The sequence below is a fragment of the Brachyistius frenatus genome, unplaced genomic scaffold (genome assembly GCF_029030835.1).
Source record: "Brachyistius frenatus isolate BFR_SWC_R1_liver_20210118 unplaced genomic scaffold, ASM2903083v1 Contig_37, whole genome shotgun sequence".
Taxonomy (NCBI): Eukaryota; Metazoa; Chordata; class Actinopteri; family Embiotocidae; genus Brachyistius; species Brachyistius frenatus.
Window position 1 is genome coordinate 924,263 of NW_027210636.1, and position 27,647 is coordinate 951,909.

Consider the following 27,647-nt stretch of genomic DNA (forward strand, 5'->3'; position numbering starts at 1 on the left):
GTTTCTTCTGAAATCAAAACCAGGTTCCCTCGCCAGCTCCCAGAAAGACAGATTTTCTCCGGTTCTGGTGGCGAAAAGGAATCTGAAGCGTCTCGCGTTGTGTTTGTCGCCAATCACGCGTCATTAAGACCCAATAAAAAAATAAATAAAGTACCCGGTACTGTGTTTTTCTTTTCTTTCTCTTGGATTAGATTTTATGGATCCTGGCTGCACATCGCAGAAAAAGATGGACTACTTTTAGTTTTGAACCATTAAAAACAAAACAAAAAAGTTCTCAACTAAAACAACAATAGTCTCAAACTTCGAAAAAAATGATTTATTCTTTGTTTTCACCCATCTGTAAATATATATATCACTTTTATTCCATTTATGTACACAAAAAAAAAAAAAATACCAAAATAAAAATTTGCACATAAACACTGCAGAGAAGGCAAATCTAAGGTTTGTTGATGAGGCCGATGCCGGTGGATTATCCAGAAGCAACGGGAACAACAGGAGCTGCTGCAGGGAAGTCCTCCATTTTAATGTATTCAGGCCAAAACCTCTCAGATGGATTTCTTTAAATCCTAAAACCAGAAGTGTTTGTGAGGATTGGGACGAAACAGAACCTTTAAACGGCACTTTTACGTTGTTCGTTACGACCTTTTATTTCCTTCTTACTGCTTTCCATAAAAATTTTTTTTTATTTTTTAAAAAAATTGGACGTGCAAGTAGTTAAACGCTGGCAGCCGGTTATAAACGGTTATTTATCACCAGTTGGGGCTTGTTTACAGTTGTCATCTGGAACAGGACGGGTCTCGTCAGGTGTGTGAAGATTTGCATCTTGACGCTAACATGTCAGCTTTTGTTCTTTCGATCGGAGGAACTGGCGACGTGCCGTGTTTGAGACGTTGACCTTTTGAAGATCGGTGGGACATTTTCTTGGCATCGCCGGTGTGTAATTACCCGCCGACGGCGGATATTTCGCTGTTTGTGCGTTTAAAAAAAAACAACAACAACAAATACAGCAACGAGAGTTTTTACGCAATTCGATAAGTCTTTAGGATCCGTAGCGATCGGCATCTTTCCAAAAAAAAATTCGCAAAAATTTTGCGCGACGCTACAGTTGACCTCCGACCTAATATTTCTACCTATCGCTTTGATTTGTTTGAATTGGTCGCTTTAATCTGTAGAGCTATGAAGGAAGAAGGCATGCTGGGAAATTTGTTTGCCCATTGATTTCCTGTCATTTGTGATCTGTTACTGTGTGTGTGGAGGGAGGGGGGCGGGGTCTATGAAAAATAGTTGTACGGCGGCCAATCAAAATTGTTATAATTATGACGAGATGAACTACGGAAGCCTTAAAGTACAAGAAAAAGCATACAATCATATTTTTAGGCATGAGGACGCTGGAAATAGGACAGTGTGGGTTCATAGAACAGAAAAGGGGGTCGCCGTTTACGAAGTCGGGGCACGAGTGTTGTTCTTTAACCTTTTAGCCTCTAAAATATAAAATAAAAAACAAAGTAATGGCATATTTCACCATATGGTGCTCTTTGGATGCAGTTCTGGACAAGAAGCGCCGCCACCTGTTTAATCTCACAGCATCTGTTTCTTGGCAATATTCTTTAAAAAAAAATAAAAACAAATTCAAAACTTGCATCCGAGCTACTCGTAGTCGCCGATTTCCACCTCTTCGGGAACGACCGTCAGCGTGACGTCTCCGTCCCGTCGCCTCACCACCACGGAGAGCGCGGCGCCGCTCTGGACGGCGTCGCTCACTTCCTGCGAGGTGCGGACGGGCCGCCCGTTAACCCCGACGATGACGTCGCGATCGATCATACCGGCGCTGCGGAGGGGAAAAAAACATTTTCATCATCAACATTTCAACATTTTTCATGGGTCATTAAGTCGCTAGATATTTTTTTTGAGCCACTCCAATTCATGACGAAAAATGGCGCCGTAATGCGCTGTTATTACAAAATAAAGATATTACACGCCGCATGTATTACTAAAGTGTAAATTAGGGATGGGCGATCACTGAAAGCCGGGTGTTCTTCTTCTTCCTGTGTTATTTAATGGCAGCTGGCAGGCAGCTTTTAGGCGCATTACCGCCACCTTCTGACGGGAGTAACACATTACAAAAACACAAAATCTAGATGCGGCTCTGTTACGTTTTTCGTCGTCTGTTACACACCACACAGTAGGATCAACCGCGGCTGGACTCTTACCTGGACGCGGCCGTTCCAGGTATTACTTCGTAGATGTAAACCCCCGTGGTCACGTCGGGAAACTGTGCCTCGCGTTCCTTGAATTCTTGGATCAGACTGGTACGTTCGGGGAAAGGAAAGGAAAGGGTGACTTGAAATTTTAAATCATCCCGTATACATTTTGCTCCAAAAAGATGAATCTACTAATAGAAATAGTGAGCAGTCCCCATGTGGCAAACCCGGCATAAATGCTTTGTGAATGCTCTTCTTTGAGGCCAAATAATGAAATAATGTTGGAATTATTGCGAATAATACCATATTGAATCAGAATAAATGTCCTTACTTTCTATTTCATGAGAGAAGTTGATGCTTTTCGAACGGGAGCCTATTTTTGGAGCCAGCCCCTGGTGGCCCTCCCTAGTATTGCACTTTAAGGCACTTCTGCATTGGCTCCACTGTTCACTCCTTTTCTTTTTTATATACAGTCCATGACACTGTCCTCCAGTGGTCACTCACGGTTATTGCAGTGAAAAAGTCCCTAGTGGTCCAAAAAAGCTTTTTTTTCTCAGACCATCATTATAAAAGCTGTAAAACTGTAGACGGGAAACCTCCAATTGACAATTAAGTCAGTTTTTACTCTTTCTGTTATGACTTTTTAACCCCTGGTAGTTTTATATTAGTAAAAGTTAAACCATTTCCATTAGTGGGCCTTCTTTGAGTCTGATATCCAGTCCTCCTTCCATGAGTACAGAGCCACTAGCTTTGTTACAGACTCTCGAGCCTCATTAAAAAGTGGACAACATCTCCCCGAAGTGAATTCGGTTATTTGGAACTTAGTTTGTGTTTACTTACGACGGCGTGAGCTGCAGCATCCGAATACCTATGAACTTCTTCTTTCGCGCTGCGTTTCCTGGAGGCACATGAATAAATGAACGACTTGCTAACTTACCGAATGAGATCGTAAAAAAACGTCGACATGAGATTCGCGCTCACCGTTCACTTGTCTGTCGTAGGAATCGGCAAGAAACTTCCGTATTCGGTTGACGGGGATGGCGAAAGAGATCCCCGCTGCCACTTTCAGGGTATTTATGCCAATGAGCTCTCCGTCCTGTTCGACACGGAGCGAACGGCGAGCTGTGAAGTGTGTTTCTGGATTGATTTCACAGCATTGAGAAACAAGGCGGGAGTATTTCTGCCTTCTCTTCCAGTGCACATAACGTGAGCTCGAAGTCTATTAAGTGTTCTTCTTACGCTGAACACAAGCCATCAGTCTTGGTTATTGTAGTTATTTATCTGTGTTCTCACTGCGAAGGGCGATTTATAAAACGCAGCGTCGGTGTACCAACTATTCTCCTTTTAGAAAAGTACTTCTTTGTTTTAGGTAAAGCAGGCTGGAGGCAGCAGCCTTGATTAATGAATGTAGCATCTGTACGGTTTTATTCCACGGTAACAATGCAAAGGCTTCCAGAAAGAAAACCGGGCATGGTCCTGATGTTTTTTTTCTTTCAATCTTAAACCTGAGAGAACTGATTGGAGACATTGGGTATTAAATAAAACAAAATCATGACCTTAGTCCTCTCCGTCATAAATAAAACAGGAACGATCGCCCACAGAGCAGAAAGCTTAACAAATATGCAAATGGTTTATTCCTTTACACGTGACAGCGGTGTGAATTCTCTCACCAAGTTGACGAGCGGTCCGCCGGAGTTGCCGTACTGTGAATAAAAAAAAAAATTAAAAAAAAGTTCTTATTGTTTTCTATCGTGCAAGACGGGTCGCGGTGGGTTTGTGGCGCCGGTCAGGTGCTCTCGCTCACGTTTATGATGGCGTCGGTCTGGATGTAGTCCATGTCGGAGTCCCTGAAGCCCAGCTCCAGGCCGTTGCGGTGGACGGTGCTGATGATGCCGGTGGTGACGGTGTTCTGCAGGGCGAAGGGGCTTCCCACCGCCACCACGAACTCGCCGGGTCGCAGGTCCGAGGACTGGCCGAGGCGCAGCGCCCGCAGGGGACCCTGCGGCCGGAAAAAGAGGAAGGAGGACGAGTCAATGCAATTAGCGGAAGAAAGGAGCGCGTTCATTAGCTTTCAGGTCACCGTGCCGGCTACGGTGACTACCGGTCCGCACGGGAGGTCGTCGAGGCTGAACGCAGACCAGCTAAATGAGGCTTGATTGTCACTTCAGAGCCGGGAGTTGTTTTAGAAGAAGGAATCTCTGCTCTCTTCAGAGTGCTCACAGAATTCCTGCTGGAAAACTTTTGGTCAAGAAAAGCCCAGTTTTTATCGTTCCTTATCTTATTTCTAGATAATGTCAGTGAATACGTTGGCAAGCAGACAAAGAGCAAAGAAATTCCAGTCCAGAAAAGCCTAACTAGGTTTTGAGGAACAGAGTCAGTGACTGGGACCTTGGTCATGTGACATTTACGCGCAACTAACGTGTGGGCTCAATTTCCACAAAGTGTTTTGAAGTGGTTTTGGTCAACATCATCCGCAGCAGAACCACGAATCCCTTTTCTCTTTGCTGCTCCTCGTCGAGCCCAGTTTGCGTTCAGATCCCGACACTGGAAATCTCTTATTTTTTAAAAGCTCTAATCTTTGTGATTTTAACACGGGATTGGTGAAGTGTAAGCCAAACTAAGCAAAAGCTTCTGGCTCGTCTCAGCCTGCCTCCTCTTGTTCCAAGCCGAGCCCATAAATCTGGTGGACGGGTACTGCCGCGTGTCCCGAGGCGTGGGGCCTCGTGTCGCCACGAATTTGCCTTATGGGGGGGGGGGCATTAGGAATGCATCACGTTGGGAGGTGTGGGATCGTACAGTTGCCGCTGCTCGCTGGTTGTTTTTAGGATAAGTGGCTTCACTTTTAGAGCAGTCAAATCTAGCGCCGCCTCGGGTTTTTATACTCCTTGTTATCTCGAGGTGTTCTCGTATTCAGATCAGCGCTAAAAAAAATAAATTACAAAAATGTTAATCACGAGCTTCGCGCTGAGTGGAGTTTGACTGAAGTGGTCGGGAGCAGAGCCCTCCTCCGCCATGCAAAGCAGCCGGTTGTCGTGGGGTGGGGGGGGGGGGGGGCGCTTCTGAGCGGCGACATGTTTTATTCAGAAAAGCACTCGCAAAATACTCGAGAAGCAAATATCTGGGGCTTTAAATTTGATGAGACGTGACCAAACACCGCCCCCGGAGGAATTCAGACGACAAATTAAAGCATGTTAAGGGGCACGGTCTAATTTGTGTTGGGGCGAAAGCCCTCCCTGATGACTCCCTCCGCGGAATATACGAACCCGCTTTGTGGCGCCGGGGGATTAACCGCACTTTCATGTTCGGCCTCCGACGACGACGAGCTGCCGGGCCGGAGGGAAAAAACAACAACACGCGACTTCCTCGGGTGAGGCGGCGGGGGTGGTGGAGGGAGGGAGGGGGTGTGTGTGTGTGTGTGTGTGGGGGGGGGGGGTTACTCACCTCCGGCTCGATTTTGATGAGCGCGATGTCCATCTTCTGATCCACGTCCTTGACGGCGGCGTCGTAATGCGCGCCGCTTCCCAGCTCGACTTTGATCCGCTGCTTGTTGGTGATGACGTGAGCGTTGGTGACGATCCAGCCGTCCTCCGAGACCACGAACCCCGAGCCGCTCGACACCGAGACCTCCTCGCCGGAAAACGGCATTCTGGGGGGAAAAAAAAAAAGTGAAGGAAATGAAGAAACGTCTTTTGCTTCTGAAGAACACACGAATGGATGAAGATGTCACTTGTTGTTTTTTTTTGTGTTTTTTTTTGTACCTTTGGAAAAGCTCCAGATGCACCACAGCCGGGACGATCTCATCCACCACATCTGCGATGAAGTTGAACTTGTAGCGCATACTTCCTGGATGCTGAAGTCCTTTCAGGACACCAGACAAGAAACGAAAGGTTGAGTCACCTCACGCCGTTGAACTTGGACGTTCATCGAAGGGCCGTCTTTCAGTCTGGTTTCTAGTTCCTACGATTCGCGCACGGGCTAAAAGAATCCGGGCTACATTAGCTCGTACCAAGGTTGCAAAATTACTCTTTTGGGATTTCGACGCAGCGTACCGGGACCTTCCTGACGTCTTCAGCTACGTTTCCGTCAACGGTACCGGCTCTACTCTACTCGACTCTACTCGTTTTTGGTAATCGGGTAACTTTCTGGATTCGGTTTTCCCACCGCGGATAATCGGCCCTCGGGTCGAACGGAAGAAACAATCGATCTACCGGTGAAGCGAGCTGCTTCTAGTGATGACGGGACGGGACACCAGCTGTCTGTCGCAGCGTGGAAGGTGTTCTTCTGTTGCGTCTTCACGTCACCTTTTGGTATCCGCAGAGCTTAGTCGGAGGCGATCCTAAAAAAAATAGCAGCAGGCAGGAACTAGTCAAGCCGAGCCGGTACCATCAGCGGAAAAGAGGCTTTTGTGTAATCAGAACTGAAGCAAATGTGGAAGCAGCATCTGACAACCGTTATATTTGCAGGGGAAAAACTAAATCAGGGATACGTTGAGCTGCAGGACACGCAAATTTGTAGCCCAAGCATTGATGGCATGACACACTCATATCTGTTTTGTGGTCAAGCTGCATTGTGGGTAACGCAGGTGCTAGGTTTTGACAAGTTAGATTAACGTGCGGTCTTACAGGCAGTAGATCAGCGGAGTACTCCGACATATTTTATTGCTGCTGTCAGTTAGCCAGTCATTTCAAAGACCTTTTCTTTTTTTTTTTTTTTTACCAGCAGACTTTTAGAGGAAAAACACAGATGAGGTAAAATGTTGTTTTAACGATTGGCTCCGTTCCATCGAGAAACATCGAGCCGGCCCGGAAAACGACGGGAGGAACCTGGAGCCGGCTGTCGTCAACCGTTACACCTGTGCTCTTTTTTCCTGCTTTGACAAGCCAAAATATCTGCTGTGAGAAAAAAAAAAAGAAAAGGTGTTTAACTTCCCTGCCCTGAAGTTGACCTCCCCTCTCATCCACCCTTCAGCTGGAAACGACCAGAGCCGCCCGCGCATCTGTTTCCGATCTCCTAACGAGCTCCGCGGCCATTAATACCAGCCACCTTCTCTCAGATCGTCCTCGGTCTCTGCTTCGTTTTCCCCCGCGCGAGTTAGTTTGAATTCACCCCGTCCGTCTTTTGACGTTACAGCCGGCTTCGGACTTTATTCGCGCGTCTTAACACGCATCGGGCGTGACGTGAAGATGGCCGAGACGAAGAGCAAAGCACAAATAACGCTAAAGATTTGATTTCTTATCGGATTTTCAGTCGTGAGTGACGAGTCGTGAGTGACTCTCGCTCGTCGGGGCGAGTAGCGGCAAGTCGTCGCTCCGCTCTTAATTTCCCCGGGATCACACGGCTGACCGTAAACGCTAACAAACCTCTTCCTCCGTTTTTTTTAATTTGTTTTTACTGGCACGTACCGATATCAAACGAGTTCGAGGTGCCCGTCCCCCCCCCCCCCGTCCTGAAGCCACCGGTATTCTCTCGTGTTTACAAAGAAGCACAAACCAACTTGTCTCTGCAGAAACAGCCTTAAATGCAAATGACTGGCTTTTTTTTGTTGTTGTTGTTTGGTTTTCTTGCCAGGAGCTACTTTGGCAGAACGCCAACTATTTTTTTTTTTTTTTTTTTTTTTGCATGCCTATTCTGTCTGCTCTACAAAACAAATCGACGCTCCACGTTGGCAGGATGAAACCGTACCTTTCGCTGTCCTCTCAATTACATCGTGCGGCCGTGCCAATTTACTGCGGCCGCGCGTCGTATCGGCGGATAAACGCGGCGACGCGTCGTCTGATCTGCTGTCGCTTCTCCAAAGTCTTCAAACGAGTGTCGATCTGCCGATGCGGATCGCACGCTGTGTTCAACATTTCCAGTCGCAGATCAACGGTTTTAGTTCGGATGTTTTACCGAAAAATGAGTTGTACTCAACCCTGTAACGTTCCCTCTTTTTAGCAGTCTCTTTTTGTTGTATTTATTCTAAACTTGTCGGTATGATACATGAATTGGCATTTCAGTGTCTGTCTAGTTAAATTAGTTGATCATATTACAGTAAAACGATTAAATTGAGAGTTCTTTGAAATATACGATTAACATCGCCAGTATCGTTTTTCCCTGCTTTCGTTATGACAAAATACTGAATGCACACGTTTAACAATTTGTTAATGAGGCCTTTAAGAAAATTTAAAAAATAGGATACAACTCTCTATATCTAATGACAATATCCCCATTAATTGGAATACAAAGTGGTTATTATTGAGCTTCAATCAAGCAGTTTCTGCTTACTGTTATGGCGGATGCTCTTTCTCTCACACACACACACACACACACACACACACACACACACACACACACACACACACATCTTGCATGAAGCAGACGGAGTCGCTGTAGATATGCAAACATTTCTGTCTTGTCTGTGTCCTCATCGTCGCGGTTACCGAGCAGCGGGGGAAGGTGATGAAATGTACCGACAGGCCTCTCGACACACACCCGCCGCTATCGGCGCCGTCCTCATTTAACCTTATCTGCAGTTTTAGGATGACGGATTTTAAATTTGTATTTTTCGACACCCTCAAAGGGACGAGTTCACCCAATTTGAGATACCTCCAACTTTTGGACACTTCACCAGCAATTGCGGCAACAGCCCCACAAATGTCTGCGCGGGTTCGAACGACGACGCCGTCTTGTTGCAGAATAGTTGGAATGGAAAGTAAAGGTGCGGCTGTTTGTTGTGGAGCCGGCGAGGGAGGAGGTCGGGGTCCATCGACGGGTCGGTAAAACGCTGGCCTGCACCGGGGGCCGAGCCGCCGTTTGTTTCAACCGCGACTATTACGTAACCTCAACGGCCTGTTTATTAGTGTAACCATGGAAACATAGGTCCTCTAGACTTAACCCTTTCCACCCTAGAAGCTCGTGTACAGGAATCTGTTCTAAAAAACAAAACCACACACCCTGTCGCCATTTGTTTTAGTTGTCAAGTGTCAAACTTTTGCGATTCAAATGTTATATTTGTTATACTTTGTTTCTGAAGCATCAAATTTGGCTGTTAAGAATTTCTGGAACAGGTCCAATAACATCGGAGTCCCTCATCGAAATAAAGGCGCTGACTTTTACAGTTTTGATCTGTTAACAACAACAAAATTATATTTTTGCAGCAATTTTACTCTGACCTGCTGACGAGGGGATTTATTGCATTTCAAAAATTCTCTTAACCACAGCCTGAGGTTTGAAGAGTTCAGTCTTGCAGTTGCGGAGTTGTTTACTGACTGACATTCAAGATGTTTTGTCAAGAGGAATTTTTCATAAAATTACCGTGAACTTTTATTTTGACCACAGCTTTGCCACATCAGAGAAGGGTAATTACTTTATTTTTCAACTGTGGTTTTGAACAGTTTATCTGTGGCAGATCTCTGGCTGCCATTATGCTTCTACGTGTCGTATCAGCAGGTAGGAACAACCCACCATAGAGGTTGTGTCTGATCAAAAGATATAAAGGAGAAAATATATGTATTTTTTATTAGGTGAACTCACTTTTGCAATATGGTTGCAGTCTGAAAAGAACAGCAGCCACCGACCAAGCGAAAACAAAAACCCATTATATTGTATAATTTGTCTACAGCTGTGTGCCAGCTCTACAGTGATGGCTGTTCGTCCTAAAGGATGTACAGTCTAGTCTGGGAAATAATACCTAATTTTAGATGATGTTTTTATACTAGTATATCCAAACATTTGGCTCGATGATAAGACTTGGGGGGCATTTTGAATGCACATTTGAAAAAGGCTTAACATCTAAAGACAACATGAAACCCCACCGCTTTCGGAAAAAACACTGATTTCAGTCTTGATTAAACTCGATGATGAGGCCAACATACATCAACCCTCTCTGCCATGTTGTTTACCTTTTGGGGGAATTCGGGCGTGACCACAGACTGGATATAAAAATGTTCGTAGTTTCTGGCTCTGAAAAATGGTTCCGATGCTGAAGTGTCTTAAGCTGCGATACCAGCGAGTGCCACTAGAGGTCGGCTCCAAAAAGCCTCCGGCTCCATAGACTCCCATTCAACTTCTCTCATCCAATTCTAAGTCGATAAAATGTCTCCACTAGTTATCTCGGTGTTGTTAGCAAAAGTCGCTCCTCCTTATTAGTTTTCTGAAAATAATCCCGTCGTTAATTATAAAATAAGCCTAAAAAAAAGCCGTGTATTTGGAGGGGCGTGTCTGTTTGATTGACAGACCTGTCAGTTAGGTTAGGTTTATGGCTATCGGTGGGCGGGGTTTAATATAGCTAGGTTTACAGGTCTACAGCTCGCCCCCTCCGCCCGGCTCGCCCAAATATGGTCACTTCCTGCTCCAAAGCGACGGGGTGACGTCGCTGTCGGTCGCACAACTTTATAACCGAGTCCATACGTAACACGTTCTCCACTCGAGGAGAGAGGAAAAAAAAAAGCTTCCTGTGGACCAACAGGGTAAATCTAATTAGCCGGGGATGAGGTCTCTATGGCAACCCTGCGTCGTGATTTATACCGTTCCGGTCACATCTTGGCATCCCGTCATACATGACCCCAATATTTGGACAATATAGGGCAACTCTTAAGCCCCACAGCTGGGATTTTTTTCCCCATCTGTTTATTTTATGGCCTCCTCTACGATATGAGCTCGCAACAGCTTTCGCATAAACCTGCTTGTACAGGAGATCAGACGGAGGTCTGATGTACGATGTATTCGCTCACCTCCGCGGATGGCGACGATAAGAAACTGCACATTATGAAAATGGATAGGACAGGACGGGAAAATGAAGAGGTTATATTGGAGCGACGGCGTTGAGCTCGGATCCCTCGGGAGAATTAAAAACCATCAGTGGAGAATTTGAGGCCGCATTTCTATTTTTTTTTTCATCTTGTTGCTTTTTCCTCAGTGTGATTATGCAGAAAAACAGGAGACGCACTTTATCAATGTATTCCAGGATGAAAAACACTTTCAGCCTGACGCGGGTTTTGGAGAGCGACTTATTAGCTTTTCAAATTTGAGAGCGGAGGTGATGATGAGCGGCCAAACACGGAGGAAATGGAAATATATCATCCGAATTGAACCCTTATTTTGTTCATTTGTTTATGAGGTTATTTTTTTAGGAGCAGAGACAGAACGGCTGAGAAAAAAAAAAAAAAAAAAAAAAGATATAATGCTGCACTTCCATAAACGCTGCCAGACAAAAGTGGAGCGGCGGAGGTCGAGATATTCGGCGTTTTAGTCTCGAGCGCGGTGCAAATTCACAGACTCACAGAATCCTACACTTCCCAGAATGCACCTCAACAGCACCTTTAATTAGACCCGACATTCCTGTTAACCGTCCGTGTCTTTTCTAATTTCACACCCCAGTTTGCAGTGTTAAGAAAATCTATTTACATCACTATTTCCAGCAGAAAAGTCCTGGTTAGAGAGCCGGTTCTTTTCTGGAACCAAAGAACCGATCTGTAACAGAACCGTTGTGTCACCTTAACGACTGTCTATTTTTAATTAACTGTTTTTAGGTCAGGTAAAAACCAAGTAAAATGAGAGATCGTATTGTTTACTGGCTTTTTGTATCTTTTTTTTACAAATATTAACTTCCATACATTTACCTGAAACACTTAATTGTTTGTAAAATGTTTTTTTATTTAGAGTTTTTTCATTGTTTTGTCTTTAAAATAAGGCGCCACGTCACAAATCTTTTACCTCTTGTGGTACTAAATCATTCTTCTTTGGGAGAAAAATATGAAGCAGATAATTTCATCACAAATAGGATTAGAAATTGGTGTGTTGCTGATCTTCATTTGATTTGTTGGCATAATACCGAACAACTTGTTCAGACTTTGGCAGGCAGCCCGGTTGGAGGATGGTCACACTACTTTATTTCCCCCTTTTTCTTCACAATTGAAACTTGAAAGTTTTTACTATGATAACTTTGTTATTATAAGCATTGCTATTTTTTGCAATACTATCAAAAGTAGGATTCATTGTATTAATATTAAAATGAAGTAGTTTGCTCATCAAATAACCCTATTTATGAATGTTTTAATGTTGACGTTAACTTAAATAAGAAAGAAAGAAAGTCCCACTACTCACCAGAGTCACACCGACCCCTCTGGATCAGAGTGACCGACCGGGTCCCCTCGAGCTCGGCCCTCCTGTTCTCGGCTCCCAGGCGGCAGATGCTCGGGTACGTCCTGCCGTCGCTGCCGCACACGGGCCCGGAGGAGGCGCACGCGCACGCGCTGCGGAGCCCGCCGGCCTCCCCGGAGGCGGAGGAGCACCGCAGGCCGTCCCCGCAGGAGGAGGAGGAGGAGGAGGAGAGCCCTCTGCCGCACTCCTCGCCCTCCCCGGCCGCGCACACCGCGCAGCAGCCGCACGCGTCCTTCGCCCGGCCGTAGTAGCAGGCGCCGGGCTGCGGCGCCGGGCACCGAGCGGCGTCGCAGACGCGCGAGCACGTTTGTCTTTTCCTCAGGAGGCCCGCGTGAGCTGCAGAGGTGAGGAGGGCGAAGTAAGCGAGCAGCTTCATCGTGACAGCAGGTTCTGCTCCTCGCGTGGAGTCCGTCGGTGTAAACGCTCGTGCCCCCACAGGATCGGCTAAATACCAGCAATCGTGTTCCAGTCGCAGCACGCTGCTCCTGGATTCTCCTCCACGGCTTTATGTAACCGCTGAGGAATGCAGCTGCAGCGGTTTGGATGGTATTCGTCGGTTTTCTGTTTTTTTTTTTAACCCATCATGTGATGATGAATGGAGATACATGCTTTCATTTCTTAGTCTGCTAATTAAAGCGGTGGCATTTAATAGACTGCTGAGGCATAAAACAGATCTAATCGAAGAACCAGCAGATATGTTGTTTTATTTCATTCTTCATGAATTCAATTACTTTATCTATCATCACGTCGTATCATATCATATATTACAGTTTCCACAGAGCAGCTGCATGCTGGGATTTTCTAACAACAAACATGAAACGATTATTCAGTGTTGACGCGCTTTAAAGCTGCATTGGTCGATGTTTCATGAATCAAAACGACTGGTTACTGTGTGACACGATTAAAAGTTGTATCAAACCGCTGTAAATTAATACCTGAGCGTTGTAGCGTCTTTCAGCTCGTTGTTTTGGTTCAGTCTCAGTTAAAAAGACATATTTTTCCTCAAAGCAGAGCTGAGGGCAAGCAATTAAATACATGCTGTAGATTCGCCAAGTGGTTGGAAACACGACTCGAAATCAACAAGTACAGGAAAAAAACAAAACACTGAGCTGAAAGGTGCTTAAAAAAAAAGGTTGCAGTAACGTAATTTGGCAAAAAAAAAAAAAGCGACCAAAGAAATCCTGAAAAAAAAAAGATAAATGACGACATATTCAGAGGAAATAAAGAACTGCAGAATTACTTTTTTTGGAAAAAAAAAAAAAAAAATCTTAATTTACACTAGCATAAAGTTTTTTGTTGTTGTTGTTGTTTTTTTAATTAGCATCTAACTCCACGTCATGCTTTAAAAGCACCGAGGCATATCTTTATAATTGGTAAGGACTCATCTATAATAATGTCCGACACCATTTTAATGTTTTTTTTTTTTTTAATAGATTTTTTTTCCATCACCTCTTTTTTTTGTTGTTGTTGTTGTTGTTGTTGTTACTTTTTCAATTCTTTTCATATTTTACATAAAAACAAGATGTTCAAAACATCCATTCCCAAATACTTTTACATCTTTTAATACAAAAAAAAAAAAAAAAAAAACTTTTTCACTCTTTTTTTTTTTTTTGTGGTACTTTTCTTTAAAAGACGTAAGTTTGCTTCTCATCGACTCGCCTCCCGATCTTCTTTGTTTCGGGTTTTTCCAGACGCCGTAATTAACTGTCCGCTCTCGTTACGTATCTCGCGCGAATCCCACCCGTCGCTCGGCAGCGCCTTTTTTTCTTTGTTTGATCCGCAGACGGAGCTCATTTGATGCTATTTCTCCAAAGTCGTTCAACGCTAACTCGCTCCGACTCCTCCGCGTCCATCTTGCAAGGATAAAAAAAAAAAAAAAAAAAAAAAAGATCCACAGCGCCCCTTTGATCGTTATCTGTGCAGATGGACGCAAACTGGGGGGAAAAAACACAAAAAAACCACGGATTCAGAAACAAAAGGTTGGCCGCAGAGTTTTTAAAATGATCTGTAACTCCAAAATGGATCGGCGAGTTCTCACGGTCCTATTTCATGTTTGACAGCCCCGCAGTTCGACTGATATACGAGGCCCATGTTTACCCTCCTGATATGATGGATAGGATGCGGTTTGATTGATTGCATGTTAATTATATACAGTGACCGATCGATTACGCCGGAAACTCTTTGTCGTGAACTGATTAAAATGCGCCGTGTCGATCGATACCAAATAAATACAAGGAAAGTCTGTGATTAAGTTCATTGGCCGATGAAACGTGGCTCAACAAAAACAAAACAAAAAGACTGAAATGAGACTCGGAGTTGTTTTTTATCGCACAAAGAACGATCACGTCTAGCGATCGGTGGAGAATAACGACCAAAAAAAAGAGGCCGTTACCCGAGTCGGACCTTTAAAGGTGTCGATGGGTCGGGAAGCAAGAAAAAGTGATTTACTCGACAAAAAAAACGATCTTGAATGAGCCGGCTGCAGACAATACTTCTTCAACACAAGTCTTCAAGAGACTTGAAGTAGATGTTTTACAGAATATATATATATATATATATATATAATAAAGACAACGCTTATCAGGAAAAGTCAACTGATAAATTAAGATGATCTGTCTGGAAAAAGCACCAGAGGATCCATTTTATATCTTAAAACAACATCCAATTAGATTTGAAGTCTGACATATAAGATTATTACATCCACATGCTAATGTGGTTGTAAAACTATCAGTGGTTGAGGCTTAAAAAAAAACCGCGTCAGGTCGTCCATCACACCAGTTTGTATCGTTGCTTTCATCCCCGCGTCAGATCGGCCTCAGTGGGGGTGGATGGGGGGGGGGGTGATCGTGAATTGGACGGGCTCATTAAAACATATGGTTTTAATGAGCTCCTGGCGATATTGGTGACAGTTTGGGTAAAAGGTAATGATACCGGCATTACAAAATATACCCCTCCTCCTCCACCTCCTCCCCCCCCCCACCAGCTGGCTGGAGTTCAATTACACGCTGCCGCCGACCGCCTTCCAGGTTCCATTAAAACGGAGAGCAGATGAACCGACGAACGGCATCTGCAGCGACGGGAGACACTTTCAGCCCGTCACCTCCGGTCTGAGAGAGGAAACATGAAATCTAATGGAAACACAACACCAAACAATCACTCATGAGCCCGCACGTCTGTTTTGTGACACATAATATGAATGCATAATGCTTTCTTTTTTTTTTCTCTTTCCTACGTTCGCCTTCTGCGGCGGAGACTCGTGACAGCTGACGTGAACCTTTTCAAAGTGTCGCGTATGTCACCCCACCCCCACCCCACCCCTCCCCTCCACCTCCACCTTCCCCCCCATCTCCGAGCTGACTGGATAATTGCCCCAAAGTGAGACGCAATAATGGCCGACTGCGGCGGAAATTCAATTTCCTGATTATTTTGTTATGATTGTAATTACAGTATGTCCGCACGGTAAATGGATTACATTTAACGCTACGCAGTTAAGAAGGCCTTTACATCAGAAAGCAAAAAAAAAAAGAAAAAGAAAAAGAAATGACCTGACATTTCCATAATGGCCGACTGTAACCGCAGTCGTCTTTTTTCATTTATAGCGGGGCTGTCATTCCTGGCTGCTACAAATCCATTATTTCCCCCGGAAAACTCATAATTCATAAGCTCATTACAGTTGGGTGTGAATTAAAGAGGCTGCGCAGCGTCCTTTGTGCAATTTCCTGATCGGGAGTGGCCTACTTTTGAAAGTCAAGAACAGTTTCAAAAAGCGGTTTTTCTTTTAATTCTTTTTTTATTATTCGTCTTCCAACTTCGGCAGATTCTTTCCGTGACTTTGGAAAAGGAGGAAGTCGGTTTGTCCTCGCGTGATGGGAAAAAAACCCCAAAAAACAGTCCACATCCCGTGTTTTTCAGTGGTTCTCCAGAGTCCTGCCTTTTTTTTTTTTTTTATGTAACCACCACTGCAACCTTTTGATCATCACCTTGGACTGCTGGTAGTTCTTCTGGAGTCGTCCCCTCCCGGCCAGTAGGGGGCAGAAGTGATCCATATTTGGGCGTGCATCTAACATTCCTTCTATCCAATTTGGGGCAGGAGGAGAGGATGCCTTTTTTTTTTTTTTTTTAAGCTCCACTGCCTCTGTAGAGAGACCCCAGATGCATGCAGGGAAAAAAAAAAATCTGCTGCTCCCAAGGTCAGCCATCTGAGGACCGGCCCGCTGACCACAGCCCCCCCCTCCCCACCCCATCTCCTCATCCGCTGATGACCCCGCCGGACTAATTGGCTGCGGGTTTGCCTCTTGTGACACTGAAAACGAAACTGAAAGTGAAATGACAGCCCCCTCTGGACTCTTCTGAAGAGATGCGGCTCTTTTTTCTTTCTTTTCTTTTTTTAAAGGTCCCATATGGCAATTGTCAGAGCCGGGGGCTGTGTGAGGGGGGGGGGGGGGGGGTGCTCTCCGTATCCTGTTTCGTTAGCCTTGTCTGCCGTTGTGGATGATATGTAATGTGGTGGCAAAGTGCATCTCAACATACATCCTCCAACCCCCCCCCCCCCCACACACACACCCGGTGGTAGCTGTCAGATCACCACCGGGGGTAAATAAGCTTAGTCATGGGTATTGAGTTTTACTCCCTCGCTCGCTTTTGTGTGCGCTGATTGATGGTGCGTAATCTATTAAGAGGATTTGAGGGGGACTAGTTTGAAATTGAGGTGAGAATTAGCTTTTCTAATGTGATGGAAAATTCCTGCAGTAACGGGGGGGGGGGGGAGCGACTTTTGGGCGGTGAAACTCATTCGCCGCTGTTGTTTTTGTCGTGTTTTTTTTTTTTTTTTTACGGAGGTCGACAGACGAAGAAGAAAAGCGATGTTTCATCTGTTTCCCGCAACCTCGGTATCGAGAGTACGAGCAAAAACAGAACCAAAAAGTCATTTAATAACAGCTACACCCCCGGGATGGTGTGAACATATTAAAATCACATATTTTATGCAGTGTATTTAACACAGTTTGGCCCATTAGAGCACATTTACATATACAGTGTGCTATTAATGACATAACTCTTCCTGTTATGAGCACAAATATTATGTTGAAGACCATTTTTTTAGATCAAACCTCGTGCACATATGTAAACATACAGAATACGCAATTATATTTTCTGTTACGGCGATACGTTCAAATTTCAAACGGCACATAGTGTAAAATTAAGGGCAACGTTGCCCATATTATGGAGATATGAAAAGGCAAATCTGCTTCAGCATATCCATGGTAACACTGCCACAGACTGGATATAAAAGACTTCGTAGCTTCCGGGTCTGAAAAATGAGGCCGATGCGGAAAGCGCTTTAAGCTGCAATACCGCCGAGTGCCACTAGAGGTCGGCTGCAAAAAAAAAAGCCTCCATAGACTCCCATTCAGCTGCTCTCGTGAAATTCGCAGTCAATACATTTTTTCCCACCAGTTATTTCAGTGTTGTTAGCTAAAGTCGCTCCTTCTTATTAGTTTTCCGTCTGAAAACATTCCCGAAAAAAAAGCGACACAAACACCTGTTTTTGGGGGCGTGTCTGTTTGATTGACAGGCCTGTGGTGCAGTCAGGTTACGGCTATCGGTGGGCGGGACGTAGCATCGTCAGATTTCCAATCAGATCGTGTCAGATCCCCCAAATCGCCCAAATATGGTCACTTCCTGCTCCAAACCGCTCCGAACCGGCAAGATGGCGCCGGCTAAAGTCCGAACTCGAGGCTTCGTGACGGCCGTTCAACAAACCGACGGGCGACGTCACTACTGGTTGCCGCTTGAATTAAAACACACTAGCAATCAAAAACAAGCAAAAAAAAACCCAAACAAATAATAATAAAAAAGATAACTACCAAAGAAGTAAAAAAAACTAAACTAAAAACTTCCACATCCTGAATGCGATCAAAACTCTTTTTCGACTTGTTGAAACTTTTTATCTCTTATTTCTGCTGTAAGAAACAATTCACCCGTGAGCTCTTCTATTCTTTACCATCGACCTCGTGACCTTTAACTCCTGAAAGATGGAACTCTTATCACCATGTTGGTTTTTCTGGACACGAGGAGGTAAACCAAAACCACGTACCGTTGAGCAGAGCTCTGTCGCAACGCTTCTTTTAGTACATTTTGTGTGAAATGTCAAAGTAACTTCGAAATGAAACTACAACAAACTCCCACAGAAGTTTCAGTTTCTCTTTTTGGGCTCTCTTTCTATAAAACTCCAGAAGCAAATCATGCACGTGAAATATCTTTTTCCCACCGGAGGCAACCGAGGTGTACGAGTTCTTTCATTACCGCTCAGCCCGGCCGAGAGGCCGCCGAAGAAATACTGGTCTTGTAACTCGCAAGCTCGCCTTTGGAAATTTTTACAAGAAAAACAGTGTGGAGGTGGGGAGGGTGATTTATATCCAAAATCATTTTGATCAGACAAGTCTGAGGGAAGATTCATCTTTGTTGTCCTGCTTCTCATTGGATTTCACTTTGTTTTATGTGAAAGGGGGCTCTGAACTGTTGGGAGTTCGGCCGGCCATTTGAGAAGAGAGAGCACGGTGATGATTTGGCGGTGCAATTACCCCCTGGGAGCAAGGCAGCGGCGGCAGCTGGGAAAGGACACCAAGTGTGTTGCCTCAGTGTGGACATGGTGAATGTCACGCAGCTGTGGAGGGAAGCCCATCAAAGTGGAGCCGAATTAGTTGTTATTTATGCTTTTACGCCAAACGAACCCCCAGAAACTCAGTTTTTAAGAGTCCGGCCCCTTTGAACACCGAAACTTTGGCAACCAGACGGATCGATATTTTGATGCCCGATGTTACTGTGAAAATAGTGACATATCTTCTGAAATAGGGTTTTTTACGGGCACAAAATGTGTCGCCCAGCCTCAAACCTTTAAAACCAAATACAAAAAGGAGACGCAAAAAACAGAAATCACAACCAATTGTACTAATTTAAGTACTATTTCTGTTAAGACTGTGTACTCACAGTTTTTCAGGGCCATATTAGAAAAATACGAGGAGCCGTGAATGCAACAATGACATATAATCACCAAATCCGAGCTTCAGTCTTTGCTGTTATCATAGTCTGGGAACCCCCGTTCGCAAACAATCAGCACCCAGTGGGTGTGGCCAAGTGCAATGACATTCTATATATGGTCGTCAATGCTCTTTGGCTAAAGGCTGCTCCAATAGTTTTTTAAATTAACTCAATGTCTGGGCCCATTACGATGCAACGACTGCATGCACTGGCTGGTTGTTTACTTTGTCTGTTTTAGCGAAACTAAAATAATAAGCTGAAAGGTGCTAAATCGCTCCATTGATCTAAGAAGAACTGCTGAGTCAGCGAATAACACTCAGTGAGACCAGTGACTCCTTTGTCATTGTCCTATTATTTACGTATAATATAGAATAATTGAATCAGCTTTAAGTTGACTTCACAGCTACATAAATCTCACCCACACTTGTTGCCATTTTTTGAATGCCATTTGTTTTGCTGCTGTTTTTCTGGCTCAAGTACGATGTTGGTAGAATGCATTCGTCTCTTCCAACACTGTATTTTTGCAAAATGACACGGGTAAAAAGAAATGATGCCCAAGGTCAAAGGTCAAAGTCTCCTTGTCCTTTTGAGTGTATGTAAATAGGGTAATTTATTCAAGAGCAAAAGTGTAGCAGCACAGAGAAACGTCTGCAAAAAGAAGGAGTAGCTGTTTTCCATCATTTTTTTGGAGTATTATTTGCTTTTACCTTGACTCTCGTTGAGAGGTCACTCGCAGCACAATCTGTCTACGAGCTACCATCTGTCATCGAGTGCATCTGTGGACTTGAATCAACCCCCAGAAAAATCTCAGGAAGCGCTCAAATCAAACTGCAAAAAAAAAGAAAGAAGGCACCTCTGTCCTCTGAATGAATCCATCTACGCCCATTTAGGGAAGATTTGAAATGTCTAAAACATTGTTTTATTTCGTTTTTATGCATGCAGTTAGTGTGCCATAATGAAAAGGGTGTGGGAGGGAGGGGGAGGGTAACTCAGCTTTTTTTTAAAATTTTTTATTGACTGACTTGTTTGCAGTTTGATATGACTTTCCCATGCTGCTTTCAATTCAGTTGTCGAAACCAAAATATACATATATATATAAAAAAAAAAAAAAAAAAAGAATCCCCCTGGTGGTTGGTTGTAGTAGCCTACAGGACATAAACCCCGCCTCCTCCATGTTAGCTAAAGTAAGAAAACAAAAGTCAACATGAAAATAATCTTTTTTGGTCATATTACAAACCTTCTAATCACGTTGATATTTGTTCAAGTGCTCATTTCTTTCCGACAGGTTTGCAAAATAAATTTTTTCAGTTGGACTAAAAAAAATGTCTGCATTCGACATGCCAATCAAGCAAGGCTTGAAGAGAGGAGGAAGTCATGTGACCCGCATATTTGTGGGAGGTTGAGGAGCTGATTATTACATTATTTTGTCGTTAGCTTTTAACCTGGGTTACAAGTAAAGAGGACTACATGCCCCGCCCACCTACACCCAAACACACCTTTTCTTTGAGACCTAATATCTCATTAATGATGGAATTATTTTCAGATGGACCGCCAGAAAACTAATAAGAAGCAATAAATTTAACGAATGACACCGTAATGACTTGTGGAAAACATTTACTGACTTTGTATTTCGTGAGAAAAGTTGACGGATTTGAAATAGAGGGTACTGTTTGAGTTCAAGGTTGTTGTTTTTTAGTGCCATCACCTAGTGGCCCCTCTGTGGTGTTGCACTTTCCCATATGTTTGACATTTCAAACCCGGAGACTACCTCCATTTTTATATCAACTCCGTGGTTACAATTGGCGTTACGCTCCGCCCACGGCTGGCAGCGGTATGCTGCCCTCTGCTGGACAAAACGGTTTCCTGCGCTGTGATTGAGTTTGTTAATTTCCATTTAATTGCAATTTCAGTTATCAAAGACCCCAAAAACGGAACAACTGTCCTTTAAACATGCTGTGGCACAGTATGACACATTAAAATGCACACATAAAATAATATTTACTGCATTACATTATCTCTTTTAATGATTTTTTTTTTTTTTTTTCTTCTTAGACATTTTTAAACCTGACATATTATGCAGAGGTTTGGAGATTAATATCATCAGGCTCATTTAAAAAACCAAAGCACCAGTCTGGTTTACAGGGCTGTCTAGTTACTATGGTGAGTGTCATCGTTTCCCACCAGAGCATAGCAGGCTGTGAGAGGCTCTGCTGAAAGGCTTTGGTCTGGATATACAGTCATGAATATTTCATAGTTCATACCTTTTTTTTTTTTTTACTGGTCTCTGTTGGCGGAGCCCGCTGGTTACCTTCCCCTTGCCACATGCAAAGTGCAGATACACAAAGAGGGGAGGTGTTTGACAGTTTGTTTATATAGGGGACATCATAAGGACGATGCGGCCTGACCTCAGCATGACTGTAATACATGAAAAAAAGCGGCGGTGGTGCAGAGAGAGGGGCGATCCCAGCGAGTTGACACGCTGTTTATCAGCACAAAAAAAAAAAAAATACAAAAAAAAATAGGCAAATACGAGGTTGTCGGGCTGGCTTCGGTTCGCAAAAAAAAAAAAAAAAAAAAAAAAAAAAAAACGCCGAATCAGATGCTCGGGGAGACAAATATGTGTTTGAGTGTCCGCCTCCAGCTTTTTCCCAGCATGTGTTTTTTGGTAAGGTGAAAAAGGAGAGAAACGCTACACGCCGAGCTCAGCGGGGTGCGATGCCGAAGCTTTTCGGAGACAATCCTCGGGTGTTTGCATGCTTCACAACCTTCAACTGATTTGTGAGAAGAAGAAAAAAAAAAAATAAGAAAACAAAATGACACGGTGCTTCCCGAAGATTCAGATCTCACTTCTCTCCCCCCTCCACCCCCTCACCTCCACCTCCCCAGTTACAGTTGTGTTCTTTAGTCTTTTTGTTTTATGTGCGTTTTAATTGTAATTAGTCGAACGTTAGTTCCTCGCGCCAGACACCTTAAACAGCTCCATGTGTGCAAAAGGGAACAGGTGCAGGTAACGTACGCCATTTTGGTGTCAGGTAGTCGCGTTCTCACTCACCTGAAGCCAAGATGAGGTGAAGGTGTTCTGCGGGGGTTTGGTTTTCTAGCTGTACTGTAAATGATCCAATACACCGAAAAGTGCTTGTTTCACGAATACGTTAAACTCATTATCACTTCATTAGTTACCGTTTTAATGTGTTTCTGGTTTGATATTAACTCAGTTTTTAGGCGTTTTTGTTGTTGTTGTTTTTCTATTTTTACTGATTGTACAAACTTATAATTGAATTACTCTTCAGAAGATTTCTTAAAATGATGTAGCGTTATTTTTTGTGCATCTATATGAAATGGAAGCCTGTCCTCGATGGTTTTCTCGTCTACTTCCTTACCCAGAAGATCGATGCTGCTCTACGAACCCAAATACACAACTTTCGATCATAATTGAAATACGAACGGGAATGTAGCTTTGATGTCTCTTTTACCTGTAAGATTTTGATACCAATATCAGAAAGGGTTAATTAAAAAAAAAAGAAGAAAAAAAGTGAGCTATAATTTGTGGCGATAACAAAACAACCAAACCGTTAAAATGTGCAGTCAAAGCTAGCTTTAGTTTAAGCTGAAGCTGATTTACTGACATTTTCCAACCAGCCTTTAGTAGGTGAACAATTCTTTTTTGTCCCCTTTCAAAAATTAAAAACATTTTTACAGACTGAATTGCACCTCAAAAATTGAACAGCGTTTAATGACAATGGAGAACATCCTAAACCGCTAACAAGCCGAGCTTAGATGCGTTTTTGATTGTCCAAACGTGGTAAACAGTCGACTAATTTTATCCGGCGATTCTTTTTTCTCCTTTTAGAGGAATAATCATTACGAAGTCTTATTAAATGACCGTTCTACGGTTTAGTAGCTCTTACACGTTAGCCAAGCAGCCAACAACCCCTTTTTTTTTTTCTCTTCTTCACTGTTTCCATAGTTACTGTTCTCCATCTTTGAAGGGCAGCATGGCGAAACACTTTAGTGTTGAGGGAGCAGAAATTGTCTTATTGCCATTTTTTTATACTTTTACTTCCTCTATTTTTATTCTGTAATTTGTATTGTTTTGTCGTATCTTCCATGCTGCTGTAATGAAAAAATGTCCCCTTGCAGGATCAATAAAGTCTATCTATCTATCTATCTATCTATCTATCTATCTATCTATCTATCTATCTATCTATCTATCTATCTATCTATCTATCTATCTATCTATCTATCTATCTATCTATCTATGTCTCAGGCCATTGTTGGTCATGAATGGCCTACTCTATTTCTCCGTCCTTCGAGTTAATTACACTCTGAGAGCGTCTGATTTCCAACGCTTGTCCTAGTTACAAAAAAAAAAAAAAAAAAAGTAACTCAGGTGAACTTTATCTCAAAGTGTTCCAGGAACTGTATTTGAGTTATGGATGTCCTCGCGTGTTCCTTTTTTTTGAATTAATTTTTTTCCCCCCGATAGGCCGTTATTTTCAGTGATGGCGCCGTATTCCCGGAGCTCACTAGTTCGCTGGGTGAGTATAATTTTATCATTTCCGGGGCGGTAAATTGTGACCAAAATGCCAAATAATGAGAACTAGTTGTGATTAATATGTTTATCGTGTAGAAAAAAAAAAAAAATCAAAGAGAGAGCAATAACGTTATATTTAAAACCTCTGCAAAAAAAGAATTTAGTATTATTTACCAGCTGCGCGGTGACATGACTGATTCTCAAGCAAGGAGGCATATTTCCCATCGTTTTCCCCCCGCGGCACTAAATATAGCGGCAGATGCCGTCTCTTTTGTCCGGCCGCACATCCTTTTTTTAAATTTTTTTATTTTTTTTATTTGCAGGCGTTCACCTCATTAATAATTCGCCCCGTGACGATGCAGGAGGCCTTAATCACGAGAGCGAGAGAGCAACAGATTGTGATTGATGGGTGGCACGTCTGCCGAGACGTGGGCGGAGGAGACGGTAATGGCGCAGACAGCGCCTCGGCAGATGGCCGGCGATATAGAGCCGCAGCCTCGCTCCGGATAGGTTAATTAGCCCGATAAGTAAAAAATGTGTTGGATCTGGCAGCTTGTCAGCACGTTTGGTTGATGTGTCTTTCTCGTACAGTTCGGCCTACTTGTCTATCAGGAGCCTTTCCTTCCTCTCGCCTGAGTCCAACCGTCAAGTGCGGCGCGGCTACGGGCGATCGCCAGCTTCCTTCGGGTCTGGTGACCCGCCAGTCGTTTTTTTTTTTTTTTACTGACACGCATCATAAAAAAAAAGAAAAAGGAAAGAGATGGAGCTCCCCCCTAAAAAAAAGAAAAAAGAAAGATGAATCACTTGTGGCAGCTGGAGAATCTCAAAGCAGGTATCTTATAAAAACGTCGTTTTATATGGTTCTGATTTTCAGAGGAATACGGGATATGTTCAAGATCAAGAGTTTTATTGCGTATTATGAAATAGAGTTACAATATTAAGTAAAACAGGCTAAAAGAAGAAGTTTATTGAATAATAGTAAGTAAGAGTATCGTGTGACTCAGTTGTTGTTTCTTCAGCTTAAACTTTCCCCCGCTGGCTTCCCCCCCCTCACCCCCTCACCCCCGACACCAACAAAAAAAAAAACCTCAGCAGACTTTCTCTACTCCTTTAAACAAATTTGTCAAAGGTGAGCAAGCAACATTAAAACCAGAGTTGACCCTCTTTGTGCTGAATAGTGAGCAGCTTTATATAATACCGTGGCCGGCGAGCAGAAGGTATTTCATTAAGACGTACTTATTCCCCTAATACCTCCTGGCAAACGTGGTATCACTGGCTTCTCCATTTGCATATAAATGTATTCTATTTTATTGGTGTATTGTGAGGAGGATTTATTATGAGCAGCTCCGGCATACAGACTTTAAACACAGTCTCACTCCATTATGCTGTTGCTCTCATCAAAGATGGAGGGGCGGGGGGAGGGGGGGGGGGGAGAGATCTCTCTATTATTAAGACCTCAACCGACTACAGCCCAAACACAGACCCGAATAACGGATTAGGGCAACTTGGGTTTGATGGCGCTTATAAGGCACTTCAAACATTTACTTGAGCCTGATGTAAACAAAATGCCGGCTTGTTCAAAGGATATCGAGGGGGGGGGGGGGGTGAGAGGGGTGGGGGGCTGTTCGTGCGACTGAATAATGCAAGATGCCGAGAACGATCACAGCCCGCGAACGAACGAACAAAAGAAAAAAAACTGGTGTTGCGCCGTGTGCCGCTGGATGTGTGCCCTCGGATCGACTTGCCCTACTTTCTTTTCTTTTCTTTTCTTTTTTAAAGACTTCTATTACGACGTGTGAGGATAAACAACAAGTTGTAGTCGCGGTTGAACCGCGTGTCGTCGGCGGCATCAAAAAAAGATCAAGCATCGCAAGAACGGTAACGTGCCTTTGTTCAGCTTCAGAGCTAACAAAGCTTTACCGTCTGCTGCGTACAGCACCTTGAGTTGGTCAAAAAATATAAACAGGTGGTATTCAGTAAGTTATGGAAAATGTAGTAGAAGTCGTGGACAAGGACGAAAGTGATAAAAAAAAAGAAAAAAAAAAGTTGAAATAGGATTATGGACCTTTTAAGCACATCATCAGTCCAAATATTAGTTTTTAAGATTTTGACGGAGACACTGTCCTCATACGGACTGTCCTCGACAGGAAAACATTAATCCTTCGTTAAGCTCTGGAATTGTTAGCGGACGGCATGCAAATTAAATCCAAAGTAGGCGAAGGTGGCCACGAATTTTGAATATTCGTTAAAATATACACACACACACACACAACACACGATTTGTATTTTCCAGACATTTCCCCTGTTTTTACTGTAGCCTGGCTGTAATGGTTCGATCCCGTCACAAGGTGGCGGTAATGGACCCAAAAAAGTGTCTGCCATTCAAAAAAAAACATCGGGAGAAGAAGAACGAGCTTTGCGGGTTCCAACTTTTGTTTGAATAGTATTTTTTGCTTGATACGTCGTCCCTAAAACTGGTTTTGTTATTGTTGTGCACTTTTTTTTTTGTACCCCCCGTTTCCACACATCACGGGACGATTGTGGTTTATGATCAACCCAGCGTGCCTCCCGTTGGTGTGGCGACTCTGTCGGTCTCGCTGACTTTGCACTCTCCGCCTTCGTCGCAGAGATTCGGGGGAAATGAGGAGTCGTCGGAAACGGTGAACGGACGGGTGTTTTACAAAACTGTATGTCGGGACGTCTCCGAAATGAGATGGAGGAGCCCAGAAACTCCCCGTGACAAGCGCCTCGGATGCTGTTTTGGTTTTTTTTCTTGAAATTAAAGGGGAAGACGCGGGGAGCGAACTTTCATCTCGGTTTTGTGTCTCGCCGGCTCCGGGAAGCCGACGCCGGCCCGCACCAGTCGTCCTCGTAATTAACTGATAACCATCGCTGTGCAAAATGTCAGGCAGATAATTTCTTTTTCTTTCAAACGTCTACCTGCTCCTCGGTTTTGAGGAGACGGTAACAATAAAGCTAAGAAAAACAAGTCCAAGTTATCGTGAGATATCGTGGGTATATAATTGAACTCAAACGCGCAAAGGAAAGCGGCTACGGTGGATCTTTTTATCACGACGTAAATGACCACGAGGGGAAAAATACGAAAATGTGCAAATGGCTGGATCGTGGTGGTAAACCTTTGAAAGGATGAGGATGGAAATTGTAAACCCAGGATGTTCTTGTGCGTGTGCTTCCTCTTTATCTTTTTGTCGACCCGTAGCTGAAATTGCATCCGACTTCAAAATCCAGCATATAGTTAAAAGATCCACTCGTCAAAGTCGACTCTCCCGGCGGACGCCGCCGAGCCCGGTGTCGTCTGACTGTCGCCTGACGGGGAGGGAATGATATTCTTGGGCACGAGCCTGGTTTTTACAGATCAATAAGCAGCGCCCGGTGAATCTTCGATGAATCAGCAGCAGCAGCAAACTCTCCAGGATGCATTACTCTGCTGGCGCTGACGAACCGGACGGACACGCGACCCAACCTGTTCTTTTTGGGGTCAATCCGTCGCCGCTGCTCGAGGCAAAAGACCGGGACGACAAACACTTACCCCCCCCCCACCCGCCCCGTCCGCAAAAAAACAAAGCCCCCGTGTTTAAACTCGTCCTGATCCCCTCACACTCCCGTATCGGTGCAGATTATACGGTCGGGTATCGATAGGTGATTTGTCAAGCTGCCATGTGGTGGTGGTGGTGGTGGGAGGGTGGGGGGGAGGGTTGTTTTGCTTTTTTGTA

At 44.0% G+C, this 27,647-nt stretch overlaps 2 protein-coding genes across 2 annotated transcripts in view; one reads left to right on the plus strand and one right to left on the minus strand.

Annotated features, from left to right (window-relative positions):
- Positions 1-697: 697 nt before the first annotated feature.
- On the minus strand, positions 698-12,352 carry htra4 (HtrA serine peptidase 4). Its single transcript, XM_069701530.1, has 9 exons — positions 12,285-12,352; positions 5,960-6,059; positions 5,643-5,847; positions 4,006-4,200; positions 3,872-3,904; positions 3,183-3,297; positions 3,042-3,099; positions 2,211-2,306; positions 698-1,828 (listed from the first exon to the last, which is right to left on the minus strand). The coding sequence occupies exons 2-9, from the start codon at positions 6,037-6,039 to the stop codon at positions 1,648-1,650; spliced, it is 963 nt and encodes a 320-aa protein (XP_069557631.1). The 5' UTR covers positions 6,040-6,059; positions 12,285-12,352; the 3' UTR covers positions 698-1,647.
- Positions 12,353-23,900: 11,548 nt separating this feature from the next.
- unc5db (unc-5 netrin receptor Db) overlaps positions 23,901-27,647 on the plus strand; it is a 298,267-nt gene continuing 294,520 nt past the window's right edge. The window contains exon 1 of the mRNA XM_069701513.1: positions 23,901-23,917. The gene's annotated coding sequence lies outside the window, so the exon portion shown is untranslated. The remainder of the gene's footprint in view (positions 23,918-27,647) is intronic.

Bases quoted from the DNA above. Each gene is read 5' to 3' on its own strand.
- htra4 (XM_069701530.1), bottom strand. From the start codon at position 6,039: ATGCGCTACAAGTTCAACTTCATCGCAGATGTGGTGGATGAGATCGTC. The intron at 3,298-3,871 runs GTGAGAGAATTC...CGTGTCGAACAG, and splicing joins GCGGACCGCTCGTCAACTTG to GACGGAGAGCTCATTGGCAT. The intron at 1,829-2,210 runs GTAAGAGTCCAG...TCCCCTCCGCAG, and splicing joins CCTGGAACGGCCGCGTCCAG to CGCCGGTATGATCGATCGCG.